The sequence below is a fragment of the Aspergillus fischeri genome, genomic scaffold (genome assembly GCF_000149645.3).
Source record: "Aspergillus fischeri NRRL 181 1099437636266 genomic scaffold, whole genome shotgun sequence".
In the NCBI taxonomy this organism is placed as follows: Eukaryota; Fungi; Ascomycota; class Eurotiomycetes; order Eurotiales; family Aspergillaceae; genus Aspergillus; species Aspergillus fischeri.
In genome coordinates, this window is record NW_001509760.1 from 161,400 (window position 1) to 178,976 (window position 17,577).

At 49.1% G+C, this 17,577-nt stretch overlaps 7 protein-coding genes across 7 annotated transcripts, besides 4 other annotated features; 4 read left to right on the forward strand and 3 right to left on the reverse strand.

Annotated features, from left to right (window-relative positions):
• Positions 1-571: 571 nt before the first annotated feature.
• NFIA_047680 (uncharacterized protein) lies at positions 572-2,284 on the reverse strand (the record flags this gene model as incomplete). The annotated part of the gene is made up of 6 exons (XM_001257328.1): positions 572-696; positions 746-952; positions 1,003-1,419; positions 1,486-1,869; positions 1,911-2,113; positions 2,229-2,284. The coding sequence occupies 6 exons, from the start codon at positions 2,282-2,284 to the stop codon at positions 572-574; spliced, it is 1,392 nt and encodes a 463-aa protein (XP_001257329.1).
• A 427-nt stretch (positions 2,285-2,711) lies between these two features.
• On the forward strand, positions 2,712-3,724 carry NFIA_047690 (uncharacterized protein; the record flags this gene model as incomplete). Its single annotated transcript, XM_001257329.1, has 3 exons — positions 2,712-3,003; positions 3,057-3,497; positions 3,543-3,724. 3 exons carry the CDS (start codon positions 2,712-2,714, stop codon positions 3,722-3,724), a joined length of 915 nt encoding a protein of 304 aa, XP_001257330.1.
• Positions 3,725-4,708: 984 nt separating this feature from the next.
• Positions 4,709-5,836, forward strand: NFIA_047700 (putative glycosyl transferase family 8 family; the record flags this gene model as incomplete). Its single annotated transcript, XM_001257330.1, has 1 exon — positions 4,709-5,836. One exon carries the CDS (start codon positions 4,709-4,711, stop codon positions 5,834-5,836), a length of 1,128 nt encoding a protein of 375 aa, XP_001257331.1.
• A 174-nt stretch (positions 5,837-6,010) lies between these two features.
• Positions 6,011-6,589, reverse strand: NFIA_047710 (uncharacterized protein; the record flags this gene model as incomplete). The annotated part of the gene is made up of 2 exons (XM_001257331.1): positions 6,011-6,056; positions 6,108-6,589. The coding sequence occupies 2 exons, from the start codon at positions 6,587-6,589 to the stop codon at positions 6,011-6,013; spliced, it is 528 nt and encodes a 175-aa protein (XP_001257332.1).
• A 1,186-nt stretch (positions 6,590-7,775) lies between these two features.
• NFIA_047720 (uncharacterized protein) lies at positions 7,776-8,544 on the forward strand (the record flags this gene model as incomplete). The annotated part of the gene is made up of 2 exons (XM_001257332.1): positions 7,776-8,115; positions 8,174-8,544. 2 exons carry the CDS (start codon positions 7,776-7,778, stop codon positions 8,542-8,544), a joined length of 711 nt encoding a protein of 236 aa, XP_001257333.1.
• A 1,114-nt stretch (positions 8,545-9,658) lies between these two features.
• On the reverse strand, positions 9,659-10,878 carry NFIA_047730 (uncharacterized protein; the record flags this gene model as incomplete). The annotated part of the gene is made up of 2 exons (XM_001257333.1): positions 9,659-10,399; positions 10,762-10,878. 2 exons carry the CDS (start codon positions 10,876-10,878, stop codon positions 9,659-9,661), a joined length of 858 nt encoding a protein of 285 aa, XP_001257334.1.
• Positions 10,879-13,426: 2,548 nt separating this feature from the next.
• NFIA_047740 (ankyrin repeat protein) lies at positions 13,427-14,542 on the forward strand (the record flags this gene model as incomplete). Its single annotated transcript, XM_001257334.1, has 1 exon — positions 13,427-14,542. One exon carries the CDS (start codon positions 13,427-13,429, stop codon positions 14,540-14,542), a length of 1,116 nt encoding a protein of 371 aa, XP_001257335.1.
• A 137-nt stretch (positions 14,543-14,679) lies between these two features.
• Positions 14,680-14,769: a microsatellite.
• Positions 14,680-14,770: a microsatellite.
• Positions 14,686-14,767: a microsatellite.
• Positions 14,688-14,769: a microsatellite.
• Positions 14,771-17,577: the final 2,807 nt, after the last annotated feature.

Sequence of the window (17,577 nt, forward strand, 5' to 3'; positions counted from 1 at the left end):
GATATCTTCACCGCCTACGAAAGATATACCTTGGATAAATGGTCAGGGCTGGCAAAGTCCCGTGTGTTGTGCTCGCATTCAGTCTTGTGGATCGAGGTTGTGCTGAATACTCTGAGGCAACAACTGTTCTGACGACCCCCGCTATAAAAGAGTGGAACAATGGCGAGCATATTACTGTCTCTTTTGATGTGATGAGCACCGAGTATGCATCCCAATATATCAACAGCACGGATGATACTCTGGCCACCAGTTGCAAGAGCATAACGATCCAAAGCAACAAGACGACTATTGTCATCGGCGCTGAGATCATTCCACCGCAAAAGCAGCAGTGAAGGACTGGGGGTTTATTACCAATTATTGAGAGGAAGAGCCTACAGACCATGGTTTAGTGGTATAACACTAGATTCATATATATCGGTCTTGGAGAGACCCTAGTCAATTCCTAGTGAGTCTACTCTTTTTATCGTTTCTTTTTAGACTAGCAAAATTCTTTCTCTACGGCTACTATAGTTATAGATTTAGCTAACTAGTTATTGTATAAGATATGCCTCTTAAGACTTTAAGTCTGCATTTATTCTGAATTCTTTAAAAGAGAATTGGATATACTCTCCACGGGCCAACCCGTCTTCTGCCCCCAAATACTCATCTCATCTAAGATCTCGCTTAGTTTCCGGGCATCTTTAAGCCACGGCCCACCTAGTATTGTAAGTATACTCCATCGCGCAAAGGAATGCAAAAGTCATACAAAAAGCTATAGGCCCAAAGGAATTAACCCAAACAGGCGCAGACCTACTCGACAACGCCAAAGCGCAAACAATCGTGGCGTGGTGCCCTAGTTTGCCTTCCAGGTTGTTTATTCTTTCGATGTGCTGCAGAGTGTTGACCAATGAAGGACAAGGTTCCGCAAGCCATAGGATTATCATCGCTGTATGATAGTATTGTAATCCGGCAGCTGCTACTATCAGTAAACCAAAGGGATTCAAATATAAGAGGTATCCGTACCGTGCCAGCCTGACGTCGTCCACATACTCGGAAACTTACTATTGGGGAGCATATGCGGTGTAAGGATGGGGTCAAATGACGAAGGAAGAGATGTCCTCCAGTCCTCGAGCTGATCTCTCAGACTCTCCCACTCGCATTGGTCCAGGGGAACAGCATCATGTAGAAGACATCTGTTGATGACCCTCCCTAAGAGATAGGTAATCCGATTTGCGAGATCGTCGTCGCATTCAGTCTTCATAGGCAGTGGTTCATCCGGGAGCTGAATCATAAGGCTGCGTTTTTCTATGAGCGCGACTGTGATATCCTCTCTCAGGTAGTTCCAGAAGCCGGCACTCAACAGTCCGGACTCTAGTTCTATCGGATGGCTCGCCAGCAACGAATAGGACCCTTGAAGGTGGTTCTGGCAGGTAACATTTTCTGCCATCGATCAGGATTAGAGCATGAGCTGGAAGATATGCATTTTATCACAGTGATCGTACTTACGCGAGATAATTTCGTATGAGCGAAGAAGACATATCGCAGCCAAGGTCTCTCCTGTTCGGAACTCATCAGGATGCTTCGTGAGAGCCAACAGTCTTCTCACGCTCTCGAGATGATATGCATCAGCTAGATCTTTGTCGTGAGTTGATCCGGATGATGAGCTCTGGCTGGCTGCCGCGAATGCCAGTATTGCACTGAGGAGCAAGGCATTCTTTCTTGCGAGGATAGGAACTACGTCTGTGAAATGGCGTTTTCGATCATTCAGATCATACCAGCCAGCTAGATTATCAATATAAGATCGAAATATGTGAGCTACTCGTGGGTCCCCTAACGCTTTCGTGGGGTCGCTAGTTGAGACATATTCGTCACTCCGGGATATCAAGGCATCTAGGCTTTCTTGAACACAAAGGTTAGGCGATCTTGCAGACTGGCCGTGCTGGTTTGAGGATGCTGCTCTCCGGGGAGGCAGGCGGACGCCATCGCTCCATGAACAGGGTCGCGAGCTTCGTTGACAGCGATGGCACCTAGGTCGATTCCCATCACCTGAAACAAAGCGTACAAGTGAGCTGAGACATCCAAGAGCAAGAGAAGAACAGGCTTACACTTGATCTTTCGCAAGCGACACGGTTGGCTACGGGAACAGTCAGCTACCAGCTTGACAACTTGGTGTCAAATTATGACGAACCAGCCTGACAAGACGATGTTAGTGACTGCGCGCAACAACAGAGTTTAGAGGGAGAACAAACGATCTGTGCGAAATGGGCGTGGCATCGGTGGTTGCGTTCCAAGCTTCAGCTCGCATTATTTATTGAGAATTCGAGATACGAACCTTCGCAATTCAAATGCGGGGGACTTGAGAGTGTCCCACTAACTAGGTGCCATATAACGAAATGAGTAAAACTGCCCCTCCTGTTTTCTTGAATTTAGGTTCTAACCCACATATTCCACACCCTTCTGTTCCTATGCACTCCATATGAGTGGCTGCTTACCACCCCACATATGACTCCGCCTTAATGCGAAATGCGAAAGGCGAAAGACGAAGAGACTTGTAACGACTTCCTGGGGTCTGGGGTATAAATATGCGGTCATTGACAAAGATGAAGTAGTATTACCATGATCACTCATACGTCAGCTTATAGCTAGCGATGCAAAGACTTGCTTTTTCATTAACTCGTTGGTCTCGCTCCGCCCGCACGATAAATAACCTCCGCCTTCGGGTACAGCAAAGAATGGCTTCCAGCTATCCCACCAGCATTCGCCCTTCTGCAACAGAGATCACGAACGGTCAACTCACGCCTCAGAACCTGGAAATTGCCATCCGCAGTCTGTACCACGATGGTCTTGTCGTGGTCGAAAATGCAGTGCCGCATGCCGCACTGGATCGACTGAACGAGAAGATGGTGCGGGATGCATATACCCTGCAGAGCAGAAAGGAGAATAGTCCATACAATTATAACCGGGGCAATATACAGCAGGATCCTCCGCCTGTGAAGAACTACTTTGATCCCGATATTTTTCTGAGTAAGTGCCGTGCGCCACGGCGAGATCAGATCCTGCTAACAGCCTCTTCCCAGACCCAATTGCCACGCAGATAACAAACACTGCCTTGGGCCCTCGTCCGAAATGGACGTTTTGCTCGGGAAATACAGCCATGCCTCCGACAGCAGACTGTCCCCCGACATCGCAGCCGGTCCATTCAGATGCAGACTTTGATCACCCAACACACCCCTTTGCCTATGTGGTCAACGTCCCTTTGATCGAGATGACCCCGGAGAACGGATCCACAGAGATCTGGCTCGGAACACACATCAACTCGGGCCTGCATGTCCAAGAAGGAATGCACGGTGACCGAGCAAGCGGACGCATCAAGCTTGACGAGCTAGAAAAGCGTCGAGCGGTCCGGCCACCGTGTCAACCTGTCGTCCCAAAGGGCGCCATAGTACTTCGGGATCTTCGACTCTGGCATGCTGGAGTCGGTAATCAGACTGATCAAGTCCGCGTGATGCTGGCAATGAGTAGGTCCTCTAGTGTCATTCGAGCGGGTCAAAGCTAATGAACAGTTCACTTTGCTCCCTGGTACCGGAATCCGATGCGACTGGAATTTTCTAACAGCGTACGGCCGATTATGGAGAAGCAGGACGGCCTGGACGTGCCGGTTGACTGGGTGACTGAGGAAGAAGCGATGTCGCGTTATCTGAACCGCGCATTTGGCAACGCATATGACTTTAGTCAACGGCCCTGAGGGTGAACATTTACAAAGAGTGACGAAGCATGCAGCAAAGCACTTCATTGAACGGAGCTAATGGTCAGCATGGAGACAGCCGTTCAGGTACATATGTACATATGCTTAGAAAGTTATGAAGATCCTTTCGTATTTCAATGGGTAATTCGAATGCCTCGTCTCGTCCTAAGTCCCTAGTTTGATTGGTTGGATGCTGACAATGAGAGTGGACCTGGGGCTGTGATATGAGACCGGCAGATGGCGGAACACTGGAAGAGTCCTAATTTAGCTAAGACTTGCACGGCGAACAAAGAACGAGTGTGGATCGCCTCGCAAGACCTGACAGGGATTGAAACTTGCTGCTAGTAGTCGAACTGTCGAATACTCCTGATTCTGGTCCACAAAGCGATGTAAAGCCCGATCGCTGATTTCAGGAGTCCAAAGTCTCATATCAGTATCCAGCCATTTTTGTGGGCTAGAAGAATGTATAAGAGTGTCCTGAAGTGGTATTGGGTCGATGACACTGCACAGCCTAATAATAATAATCGTGTGGCCTTTAACCAGATCGGTGTTCGCCTCAGACTTGATTAGTTACTTCACACCCACTCGGCAGTCGGCACTCAGGCTCCAGGCAATTTCCATATAGCACTAAGTACATCGGTCGTCTGGATTTGGTAAAGCGACAGGGACCAGTCCGGTCTACCCACCAGCATGACTGCAGCCAATGACGGCACACAGTCTTGGATGGGCGCCTCTGACGCTTAGTTAGTGCTTACAAGGATGACCATGACAGACCTGGCCCAAGGCTGAAATGGCTTGTCCTGTAATTTGTGACCCTGATCCATCCTCAGGCTTGCCACCGATTCTTTCCTTGGCAAATGTCTTTGTCACCGAAGCTGATATGACCGTCCTAGGCACCACGATAAAAGAAACCGTATTAATTCAGAACGTCGTACAATATCTTCGCGTCTGAGTTTAGCGCCAGCAGCTGGCCCGGCCTCCGGCATGGCTGTTTCGTTCGGCTGGAGACCCTCGCCGCGAGCCACCAAAGCTCTCTTTATCTCGGCTTTCGCAATCCTTTCGCTATGCACACTCTGGACACTTCGGTATCATGTCTCTTCAACCTCCTCGGCAGTAGCCGCACCAATTGGTCTACATGACAGTGAGGGAAAGCTTTCGGATGAGCAACGCGAACGCCCTAGTCCCTCCGGTGCCGAGACAGTCCCCGAGAAGGTGCCCCCGCGGCAACACAGATACGCCTTCGCGACGATTTTGACAGGGGAAGACGATACTGAAACTGATATAAAAGACCCTTACTTTACCGCGGCACGCCTACTCACATACCAACTGCTCCACAGTCCGCACACGAAAAGCAGTACTGATATACCCTTTCTGGTGCTGGTCACCGAAGATGTTCCTCAACAGCAACGTGATATACTTAGCCGTGATGGTGCTATTGTCGTGCCAGTGGAAGGGTTCTCCCGCGAATGGATCCAGCCAAAGTGGGAGCGATGGAAGAGCGTGCTCGCCAAACTGAACCTCTGGAAGCTCACGGAATATGAGAAGGTTACATTTCTGGACGCGGACTCGGTCATCTTCGAACCAATCGATGGGATATTTACCGAGCGAGCCACAATGACGCAGATCACCAGGCCCTCGTCGGCGGCTATCAGTACGCCAGGTCCAATGCCCGACAGCTATATGATCGCTGGAATGCACGATCGCTGGGTGGAGGCCGCGCTACCACCAGTTCCTGGGAGGGACTTTTATGCTAAGGACAATTATATGAACGCCGGCTTCTTCGTCCTTGCACCATCAGAGGCAATGTTCAAGTACTATTTGTTCCTGCTCGACCAGCCCGGTTTATTTGACCCAGCCTACCCCGAACAGAATCTTTTGAATTATGCACACCGAGTCGATGGACGGATGCCGTGGCAGGACATTGGTCCCCTTTGGAGTCAAAAGGGCAGTAGCTTTGAGCATTACGATCCGAGACTGAAATCACTCCATCAGAAATGGTGGAAGACAAGCTATGACCAAACATTTGACGAGCGAATTGCCAATGCCATGGCTGAGCTGAAGGATTATCTGGGAAAACACGAGGAAGGCACAGTGCAGCCTCGCTCGCGTTGAGGATACTCTGCTGAAGCAACTGTGACAGTCTTGTATTTCCTGTTTCAACGACTACTGCACCGTAAATAGATCTAATGAGCATATAATGATACAGCATTAAATTCTGTTGTCGTCACTCCGTCTGCTCTCTCGGAGTGGTTTCTGCCATTCGCCATAATCAAGAAACGCCTAACATTACATGTATACAAGCGACGAATTTGAAACAAAAGAAATGTGTGCCCTGAAAAGCGAGTCCATAAGTAAGTCTTGTTGTTAAATCTTTTAAAATGACCGCTTGTCGTCAAGTCTTGGCCTGTCCGGGGTGTCCGACCGTGGGAGAGCGAGACAGCGACGGCCTCGTTTGATTGACTTTGATACCGCGAAAAGAATCATCAGCAAGACGGCGAAAAAAAGTAAGCTGCCCATAAATGTCTCGTCGCCCAGATGTAAAGCCTTTCTGGCAGTAGATATGATGCTACCCTCGCTTGTGACGGGTTTGGCCGGGGCTTTTGAGGATACAAAATAACCGTGCGATGGGGGCCGGTCCTCTACATAATGCTGTCCATGGCGCAACTCCTCATTTATTTCTAACACATAGTCATCCGTCCGATATTCGTTTGGCGGTCCGTATTGTGGTCGTCCACCAGGTTCGTAGCTCTCGTCTTGCTCCCGCTGCCATCGTTCATAGTCGGTTTCGGGTCGCTTGCGCTTCCAAACGTTGTCGGATAGGATCTGTTGTGTGGGTGTGTCTTCCATGACCTTATGTGGAGCCATCGAGTGTTTTTGGACAGTACAGACAGAAGGAGAACAAGTCTTGCTGGGAAAGCTTTCAGACGTCGAAATGATTGAAGCTTCTCAGAACATGGAGGACGGCGATCGATGATAGATTGCGATAATGATCATATGTTCCTCGATGATAGTTCCCATATGATATGGAAGGAAGTACTTTTGCGAAGTGATTTCGCAGGATGTCCTGGATCTGTTTGATCGTCCATAGCATCAGCCAGTCCCAGGCTGAGCCAGCAACTCCACAATGTGCTTACTTTCCTAACTTGGGTTAAGGCTTACTATAACACACTATGGAGATCCCGACGGTTATCCAATGAAATAGTCCAGCGATATTGGACCCTTGTCAGTACCAGTAAGTAGCGTCTCCTGTAATCAACCAACAGCAGGGGTGTGTTTTTTGCAAAGCGCCTGTTTGGCAATAGTGATGTGGATCAGGCGTCGGGCCTGTCCGTCAAGCTCTGTCCAATGATCCAATTTATGGACGAACCTCAGGGAACAGCGATGTCTCTTTAGTCCTGTCAACATCATGTATCTGCAAATGAGTTGTCACGTCCTAGATTACCAATCTCGGTCACAAGGGGAAAGATGATTTTACCTCAGAGTTGTGACTCCTCGTCCTGTGTGCCCATTTGGCCCTCTTTTTTCTTGGACTTGGTGCAGCCGCCGACGTCTCCGCCGAGCACGCCTAATGCAGCTATCGCCTGGATTGGCCAATGGCGATCCATTTCCTGCGCATGGCGGCGCAGGTTCACAATGAAACCAACGTGTCCGGAGTACCCATACACCCTATGTCATGGAGATGGTAATGCTATCGCAAGGAGCAGCGGGACTTGTCAGTGACCTCCTCGGTACGTCCGTGGCCCAGTCATGCAGGGCTAAAATTCCACGGCCCACCCCTGACAACTGACCAGGTAACTCTAAGGCAGACACCCTCTGATACCAGAGGTGAGCCAAGACTGGACTTTCCAGCCTCTGGCGTATACGTAAGCCTTTGAGGACCCCTTCTCCACGTTCTGACACGGATTCGATCGGACTTTTCTATCCGGGTTGTACGATTACTCAAGCCAGCATCAGAATCGCGATTCGCACGCGCTTCATCGGGGGCAACAGTCAACACAATCTGGCTCTTGTTCGTCGCCTCGTTGCTTCTACTGTTCTGTTGACGACAGAGATGCCCGAAGGCTATGCATCTCGCAGGAATGTATCCTGCAATACCGACGTCGAACTGGACTGCGGTAAAACATGGGGAGCGTTCCATGCATGCTGCCCGCTCGACACTTACTGTCCACCAAACCAGTCGTCTACTAAGTGTTGGAAAACACCGACGGAGCCCCAGGAGAAAAGATGCGCAAATAGCACTTGGAATCTCTACTATGCGTCTGACTTTTTCTGCTGCGACCAAGGATTAGGAGCCTTCAAGTGGGTATCAAATGGGTTTGTCGGCTGTGCGGACCCAAGCTATGCATTGGACGACGGGTTGGTTCAACTTTCTGTTGTTGCGTCTGGCACAGGTGTGTTCATTCTTATCTCCAATCCTTTTTTTTGATACTTGCTTATGGCTCATTGCAGTGACTCCGACAGCTTCAATACCTTCGACTTCCACTCCAGGATCTTCAATGTCGACATCGGCATCGGAAAGCACCCAGACAACTGAACCGACTCCCTCAGTTACGTCTTCACCATCGTCGGGAACAAATGTCGGGGCCATTGCAGGCGGTGTTGTTGGAGGGGTCGCAGGAGTGGCCATCATTGCTGGATTGATTTGGTTCTTTCTGCTGCGGCGCTACCGAACGTCACAGAACAATGAATCGGCAACGCCCTTGTACGAGCTTCAGGTCTCTCACCAAGATGGGCCCAAATTGGATCCTTACCCCCACGAAATCGGAAATACCTCGAACGAACACCAGGCCGTGGAACTACCAGCACATCCATCGCGTTGAGCGCTCAGTCTTTCTTCATTTATCACACGGTACGCATGCATAGTATGCTGTAGTTGGATGGTTCTGTCCATGATACCATGGATGGCAATGCGGTCAATGGCCGTATATTGAGGATTTCACGGTCATCATGTTCGCAAGCGCGCCTCTTTCTTCTTTCTACTTTCTTCTTTCTGGATCCATATGTATTCTAGGTTTGCCTACCTTTCTTCCATGTTCCCAGCGCTTTTTTGTGGCTGTGTTATGCTGCCTTAACATCACAATCTGACCCGGGCTACCAGTGCTCTTTGTTCATGATGTGATGCCTCTGTATATATATTTAAATAGAACTCTTTAGTAGGGGCACGATGAATTAAGTGCAATCACCCTTCCTGTGTGACATGAAGTTGACACTCCATACGTGACTTTGTCACCTTGATCCTGGAAGAGTGGAGTTTTATACCCTGGACCATTAGGTAATTATTAACCATGCTTCAAAGACTGTTACAACAATAAATAATAGGTGAAGTGGGACATTAACTTTATAATTCATGCACAGAAAGGTTTAGAGAGGTTGAGTACGTCTATTGAGTTCCTATATTTAACCTAAAGGACCACTAAGTGCTGGTCCCACAGGGACCTGCACCCTTGTTTATTCCAGTCCCCCTCTTTCCAAATACATGAAGTAATCCTTGCCATAGGCCATTAGTATCTCATTCAGCGACGTTAGTCCTGCTTCAAACCAGTGAGGTCGATCCTCAGTTTAACTACCAGAGGAATTATATCGCACAATGGCATTTGTTTACATCTTCCACGATATTATGCAACACAACAGCCATGGGCCAGTCTTCTGTTCAAGTGCTAAGATCTACGGATGCAAGGATGGCCAGTTGCCAGGCTAACAGCGAAGGAGTTCTTAGAATCAGAGCCACTAGTCGTGTTCTTCCAAACAGATACCATCTACAGATAGACAGGGTAGGTTTCATTTACTTGACAAGAGCATCCCAAGTTAATCGAATGTGAACATGAATTAAGACAAAGCATGCAGTGAATGGGGCTGTCGAACCTAAGAACAGAAGAACAGAAGAACAGGAGAAGACAAAACCATACAACAGGCAGAAGATTCAACTGGTCAGGGTCACTTCCAATGCACCACCTTCTTATATTCCTTCTCTGGAATGTCCCTCCCAGTAATCACATCCCTGGCATGAAGGCCTGTACTGGTGACTGCCCCATTACTCGCCCTCATAGCCTTCAAGTCCACATCGAAACACCCAGTGGGAGCAGCCTGTGAGCACAATGGCCATAGTTCTCCGGTGCACATGTCGCAGAACAAGCCTTCCTTGGTCGAGACGAAATCCGGCCCCGCAGCCGAAGTGCTCTTGCACAGCTCGCTGGCTGTGTGGTCTCCATGTTTACTCACGACCACAACTCGATGATCCGCGAAGCAAACCCGGCCATTCTGTCTGGCTTTCACAGATCGCTTTTTGACGCCGTACGTCGGCGTCGAAACGCGTCCACCGGTCCACTTTTGCAGCTGCAGGATCTGCTGCGCGGTGGGCTTCTCGTTCGGACCGGGATTGCACATCACCTGTCCGGAGGTTTTGAGGGCAGCAAGGCTCGCATCGGTGCCATCGTCATTATATGTCAATGGGGGGTTGAAAATCGGAAGGCAATTCATCTCGGTCAGGGAGGGATACAACGAGAACCGGGGCGCGCTGGCGCACATCGTGTCACGGGAGTTCTGATACTGCTGGACGCGGCCCTGGGTGGCTGCGAAATCAATCAAATGAATGCCCGCCCCCTGGGGGAAGTTGCTTGTGGCCTTCCCAGTGTCATGCTCGGTAGATGCTGGGAGAGGATGAAGATACTTGTACTGCTAAAGATTGACTGGGTTACGATGGAACGAGCAACAATCAATGGTTTATATAGGTCTGCGATGCTCCACCACCGATGTTTTCTATAAACAGGAACACCGAGTGCAGCCTGACATCTCGAACTGTTTCACTGTGGTATGTGAACCAACCAAGATATCGGGGCTATGGAATGGAGGAACTCCCCAGGATACATGTTCTATGTTTAGCACGCAATTGTTACTATCTTGAAGAAATCCAACAGTACTCAGCAATGTGCATATGACCTTGAAACACTTCTGCCTGAGCGTGTAGTGATGTGACGCTGATGTTGGAATCTGTTCCAGGCGCTCATCTGTCCTGTCTGCTCAACCAACTACAATAGCACATTGGAAGGTGCGCCCCAATTCAGAGCGGCGCAACTAAATCGACTGTTCATGAGCTCAGCCTTCTTTCGGGGGTACGCCACCACTTCGGCTTGTTCTGTTGGCATCATGCCGGCCATGCTATTGGCAACGTAGAATACTCAGCCCTGATCCCTGGGCATCATGAAACTGGCCTAGAGATTGCTACGCAGTTCTTTTGGGGCCATGCACCTGCGCTCAAGACGAGAATAGACACACCCTCGTTCGCATGTAGAACCCGCTTGCAACAGGTTTGTTGCTCTATTTTGAGCTTATCATTGACTTGAAACGCGGGTTACCTGTGTCTATGTGCATTTCCTTGCGCGGGGCCCCGTGTCTGCCTTGTTGGTGCACTAAAAGTTAAAGAGGACTACTGGATCAGACAACTCAATGCTCCTTATCAAACGCAGAAGACCGACGAGATCCCATGGACTGGGGAGCATGGTAGCAGATGCACTACGCCTCTCATATCATTACAAAGTAGACATCCAAAGAAACATCTTGAAGCATCTGGATTGGAGACGCTGAAGCTGCTCTATCTCAAAGTCTCCATTAAACCCCGTGGAACCTTGACACACAGGGTTTGATGGCTATTCTACCTGTGGCTGACTTCTTTAAATGGCATTCCGGTGGTAAATGCACGGTATCTGCACTGGAACAGATCCATGCATGGTATATCAACTACGGACTGACATGTTCGTTCTCTCTGTAACTGCTGTCACCACATTTCATGCCACTAAACACCTCTGCACATATAGGAGAAGCTGCTTCTTGGCCCAGTCAAGAAGGCAGCTCGTGACATCTCTATGGGGAGGTGGTTTGTCCACATAATCCACCCACGAGCCTGTGCATAACGAAGGTGCGATACTCAATACCGCGGCCGGACCGAGGGTAAGTAGGTAGTCAATCCATCCTTCTGTTGGAAATGAGACATATCAGCTTGGAACGTGTATGGCGGAGGTAAAGACGCGTGGACGAAAGAGAGAGACGGACTCAACACCAACTTTTCACTTCATAGCTTGGTTAATTTCACAGCAGCGGAACGCCTCTGCGTGTACGCAGGTGCGGGACTACACATCTGCCTCAACACTGTGGATGCACGTGAGGGAGTTCTGACGGAATGTGATGACGCTATCAGTTGGGTTTTCTGACTTGAGCTGAACTGGACAATGGGTTCATCTGTTGAATCAAAGAAACCCAGACACTGTCAACTCCAGAACACTTTCTTTTGCTCCTGCCGTGTTGGTTGGCCACTGCCAAAGTCTGCTGCGTGCATGCTGAGGAGCGTACAAGTTCCGGGGCCAGGACGTGAACCGTCCGAGACGGCTCACTCTCCAGTGTTGGCTTCGTCACTGTAAGATTGTGCCTGGCTTCCACTCCAGTGCCAGAACGGGTTCCAGTTGTACAAAGAGGGGACTTCAAGAGTGTGGAGGCTCCTTGCCTGTCGGCCTTCACACTCGGAGCTTTCTCGTGGTCTATCAATAACGGTCTGGGTTAGAGCTCTGCTCTCATGATTGCTCGGTCCAGAGCAGCGAAATGTTTTCGGCTGGTTTGTGAGGCAGGGGGTAAAGCTCCAGCTTTGGCTGTGCTTCGGGCTGAACGTCAATGACTCGTTGCTCCGCACAGCGAGGGCATCGTTCACTGAGCCGATCTTGAGAGGACATTCTCGCTAGCTCTCTCTCCCTCTCCAACAAGCCCGTCTTAGCGAACGCCTCCCGAGGCAATGGTGGGAGGGGTTTGTCTTCCCTCGTACGTCTTGATAGTGGATTGATCTGATGGCTCTCCTGCGATAGCGACAGGGCTACCGGTGGGTTGACTTGTGTCGTTTGTGCCATTTCGATCGAATCCTAATATATGCCCAACCCGTTTAAAACTTGGCTCGAACGAGAGGATGACAGTTCAGACTCGGAGTCGTAGTTGTTGGGCTGGTGTATTCCTTTAGCGCACCGCTTATAATACCACTGTCATCTGAACGGAATGCTCCGTGGCTCATCGCTTTGTAGGTCTTAGGGAGCGGTACAAATTCCGGGGACCTTCAGCAGTCCAAGAGTCTCGGCTGGTGGGATATTTTGATGAGGCCACCCGCTCTATCATTATCAGATCATAAGGGCCCCTGTGGTACTGTACCAAGTTAACAGAGAGGAACCGCAATGGTGTAACCAGGCGATCTCCGGGCCTAGAATGGTTGCCAGCTGCTCATAGACCCCCGAGAGCTTGTACTGAGAGAGGTTAGGCATGACAACGCTATATTAATGCTGGGTAGCTATTGAACTAACCTCATTACTTTCAGGAGTGAGTACAGGCTGCACAGCCAACACTGAGTGTTGGGACCTGCTAATGATCAAGCGCTAAAAAGGGCGGAGTTGGAAAGCAGGGGGCCAGGGAAGGCGTTCATGTGGGGAAATGTATCAGGTACACCTCAGATGATGCCTGTAAATGCCAGGGATTGTCCTGTCAGAAGGATGTGTGCCCTTCCGCTTATCACGCAAATCCATCGATATGATGTGTTGTTGAACTGTTGGATGACTCCTGCGCCGCCGTTGCCCTGTTGCCCCGCGAGTCACATGACTCCGATGTATTTCCTCGTCGCTGGCTTGATTTCAAAACCGTTTTCTTTACATCTGCTATGTTTCTCTCGATAACAAAATCATGGCGGCCTATAGTCCTTGCACCCTTCCCTTGGAGCTCATTGTGATGGTCGCGGACTATTTGGGACCTTTGGATCTCCTAAATTTGATTCAAGGCCATCCCCACATTGCCCCCCTTCTCAATTCTCAGCATATCCAGGCCCACGATGAGAATGGGCACACCATCCTGTATCATATCGTGGAACAAAGGCTTGAATATCTCATCAAACCTCTCGCAAAATGGATCCCGCGGAGCTCCATTCCCGACAACGAAGGATGGACGCCACTTTTTCAAGCAGTCAGGAACAGTGATGAATTGATGACAAAAGCACTGGTTTATGCTGGTTCAGATGTATCAGCCAAGGACAATAGAGGAAAAACTGCTCTTCATCTTGCCTGCTATGAGGATGCAGTTGGGATTGTCCAGATTCTCCTGGACCACGGTGCAAACCCGTCCGCGGCGGATTGCGAGGGACGCACGCCCTTGCATGAGGGATTTGGACGAAACACAGTTATCCTACAGAAGCTGATCAAAGCTGGCGCGGACCTTAACCCCCGACTGATGCCACGAGGCTTGACTCCCCTTTATTTCGAAGCTTACCTGGGTCGAGCGGATGCTGCTAGAATCCTTCTTGAGGCTGGAGCAGATCCTTCCATTCAAACAGTGACTGGGGAAACCATACTGCAGCGAGCAATTAAAGGGTCCCACACTGAATTCGTGCAGCTCTTACTTGATGCTGGGGTTGATATCAATGTGCGAGATTTCCAGCATGGCGTCAATGCGATACTGACGGCTGCGTATTGGGGAGCAGATGATTGCATTCGACTGCTCCAGAGGGCTGGGGCGGATGTTTTCGCAGTGGATTACCGTGGATGTAACGCACTGCATCGGGCGGCTATGGCGGGCAAGGTGTCGACTGTCCAGCTGCTTCTGAAAGAAGGAGTTGACAGCTCTGCAGAAGACAACCGGGGTTACACTCCACTACGATATGCAGTTGAAGGGGTATATAGGCATGGAGGGTCAGGTGATATTGACTGGGAAGGACTGATTCGAATCCTAGAAGATGTGCATAAAAGTCCATTTTTCAGGTTTTTACATTGGATGCGCGCCAAATGCTACTTTACAACAAAGAGCTGAAGTGATAATATATTGAAGCACCGAGTTGGGCTCCTGGGCAATTTCCAGCCTTTATCCAGACAAGCCTTATATACCTCCTCTCACCAATACTCTCCATACTCTCCAGGGAACCCTTCAGTTAGGATCCAGCTGCACTGTTTTTCTCTTTTTTCTTTTTTCTTTTTTCTTTTCTTTTTTCTTTTCTTTTTTCTTTTTTCTTTTCTTTTTTCTTTTTTCTTTTTTTTTTTTGGTGGAACCCTGACGTTTAGTTTAAGCTTAAGAGCCGCCTTGGCTACATATGATATTACCAGTACTTCTCTTGCAGCTATGGCATCCTTTGAACTCCATTATCATCTGTGACTGAACTGTGTCCGGATCTCCAGTTTCCAGCCCAACCGCTGCATAGTTGACAGCCCTGTGGACAACCAAGCCGTGGCGTCTCTGGCTTATCATGTAACACGGTTTAGGGCTGTTCCTGAGGTGCCAGAAACAATGGAAGAAAAGAAGGCGACAGTAATATAGTGTTGATATTATTTACCGTTTGCCCTATTCGGAATTCACATTAGCTGCCTACTTAATATTTCTCGCTGCCGCGCTCACCCAGCTAGATCACCCAAATCTAGCCCCTGGACAGCTGAATGTAATATACGTACAGGCCTTATCGCTTTAGATGATGCCCTTGGGTCTGACGTTGGGGGGGTACGTCTTGGGTTATACATTCTGTATAAGAAGGGTTTTACCAGAATTGCTTCAGTCTGGTGATATCTCTATCCATGATTGTGTTTTAGTCCATACTGCTTATATTAGTAGGTCCCTCCTTAGATATGCAGATTCTCGTTACGGCCTGGCCGCCATACTCCCCTAAACTGAATTCAATTGAGAGTCCATGGGCCCTCATGAAGGGGATTATCAACGAGCGCTATGCAGCGCTTGAACCTGCATCGTACTGAGAATACCCTACGCCATCTTATAAACGCAGCAAAGGAGACACGGCTTGTAATAGATAGCAGCATCTATCTAATACTATGCTTCACCGGGTGCAGGCTATCCTTGATGTAGGACTAGATACAATTAATAACGCGCCACCGACTGTCTTTCAACTCTGGCCCGAAGATCTTCCAAGAGGCCCTCTTACCATAATGTACCTTTGTTTCGGATCTCGTGCGCTTTCGTTCTTGTTCAATCAATATCAGCGATGGATTGAACTCTCTTGGCTTGCTTTGATCCTCTATCAGTTGGACGCATCTTAGTCGATTCCATGTCTCTTACCAAGCGCCCCGCAGCCGTGCTACCATAGACTAGAGGCGGAACGTTACATCAAGACCAATGTGTATTTGAACGCTCGAGTGCAGTTAAACTGAGATGATTAGACCTTCATTATTTGATCTCCCTAGTGAGACCTCGAGATAATACTAGCGAGCCCGCTTCACGCATACTGGCCTGCACTCAACGCACACTCCAGCTAACTCTATTTGGAAATTGAACAGTCCTGGTCATAGATCCTGGGTGGATTGGTAAAGCAACCACAGCAATAATTAGCGTGTTCCTAGAGTCGATCTGATGCTACATTCCGCTTTAAACATTTCAAATGTATTGTCACCAATTAGCGCTGCTTCTCTATGAATGCGGTGAGTTCTGTATACCTTACGACCTTGATCCCACGGAGTAAACATTTCATAGATCACACTGGCCGAGACAGAAGTCAATGACATTGCCCTATTCCTTGTGAAATTCAACTACAAAGGCCTTGCAAGTAGAAGAATTCCTTAAGTTCCCATCATTGTTGCTAGGTCATATTGCACGAGGGCAAGGACGTCACCTTAATTCAATGTAGTCGGCCTGACGGCTCCTTGTAGGAGCTAAGCATCAAAGTGTTATGGAGACATATAGCATGCCCCCTTAGTAGATGATCTCCTTCAGATACTCCGAGAGGCCAGCAGTAATTGCACCTCCAGCCAACCAGATTTCATTTCTGAACCACCACCAGCAACTTTGCTCATACTTCACCTGAAATATCATCCGCCCTAATGATCCTTTCGCTGCAATTACCGCGATGAAGTAGTAGAAGAATCCAAGGTTACTGGCATAGCCACAGTGACCTAATAGTAGCGCCAGAATAACCAGCGAACCCCATAATAGAATCTTCGTCTGTTGCCTCCACAGTACCGCGATGCTCTTTATGCCCGTCTTGAGATCATCCTCAATATCTTGATGGGCGTAGACTGTGTCATACAGAACAGTCCAGAGAGTATTTGCAATAACAAGGCTCAGAATAGCGGGGTTTACATGGAACTCACTGTGGATCAAACCTTTCCAGTTCCAGCCCTGGGGAAACAAGATCATCTCTATGCCAAGGGAGAGTTCTCCTATCACAACACCCCATGCGAGCCACAGACCTAACACCACCTGAGGGTAGTTTGTATGCCGCGTAGCTCAGAGGTAGTACGTCCAACCGAGGATACTGCGCAGCGCGTAGAACCACATTTGAGAATGCGGCAGCAATGGCAGGAATAAGGCTGCTGCAATAGCCTGGGTAATAGTGTAGACCAATGCAGCGGTGGGTGACACTGCGCCTTGAGGGATTGGACGGTGCTTCGTTCTTGAGATAAGAGCGTCAAGGGGCGAGTCGATGAGGTCATTCAGATATAAATCGCATCAGAGAGAAAAATGGAGCCGCCAAAAAGCACAGCACCTGCACGCAGAATATCCAGAACTGGGGTCGACAAATGCAACGCTGCATGCATAAACCCAAACACATGAGGGAAGTAGATGAGGAAAAGGCCGGCAGTTGGTGACAGTCGGGCGAGTTAGGTGTAGGGAACCCATGACAAAGGAAGCTGAGATAATGTCCCTGCCGTCGGAACTTGGTTGCCCGAGTAATTGGTCAAATCAGGCTCTTTACCCTGCGACTTTGACTTTTTGCGTTTAACTGAGTCCATAGAAACGATTTAATGCAAAGAATCTTGACTGCTAGAATAAAAGTGAAAAAAAATTGCTTGGAGCAGATTGGGCGCCCAAGAATTCTGGGTGTGGGACGCCATTGATCACGTTCCAGC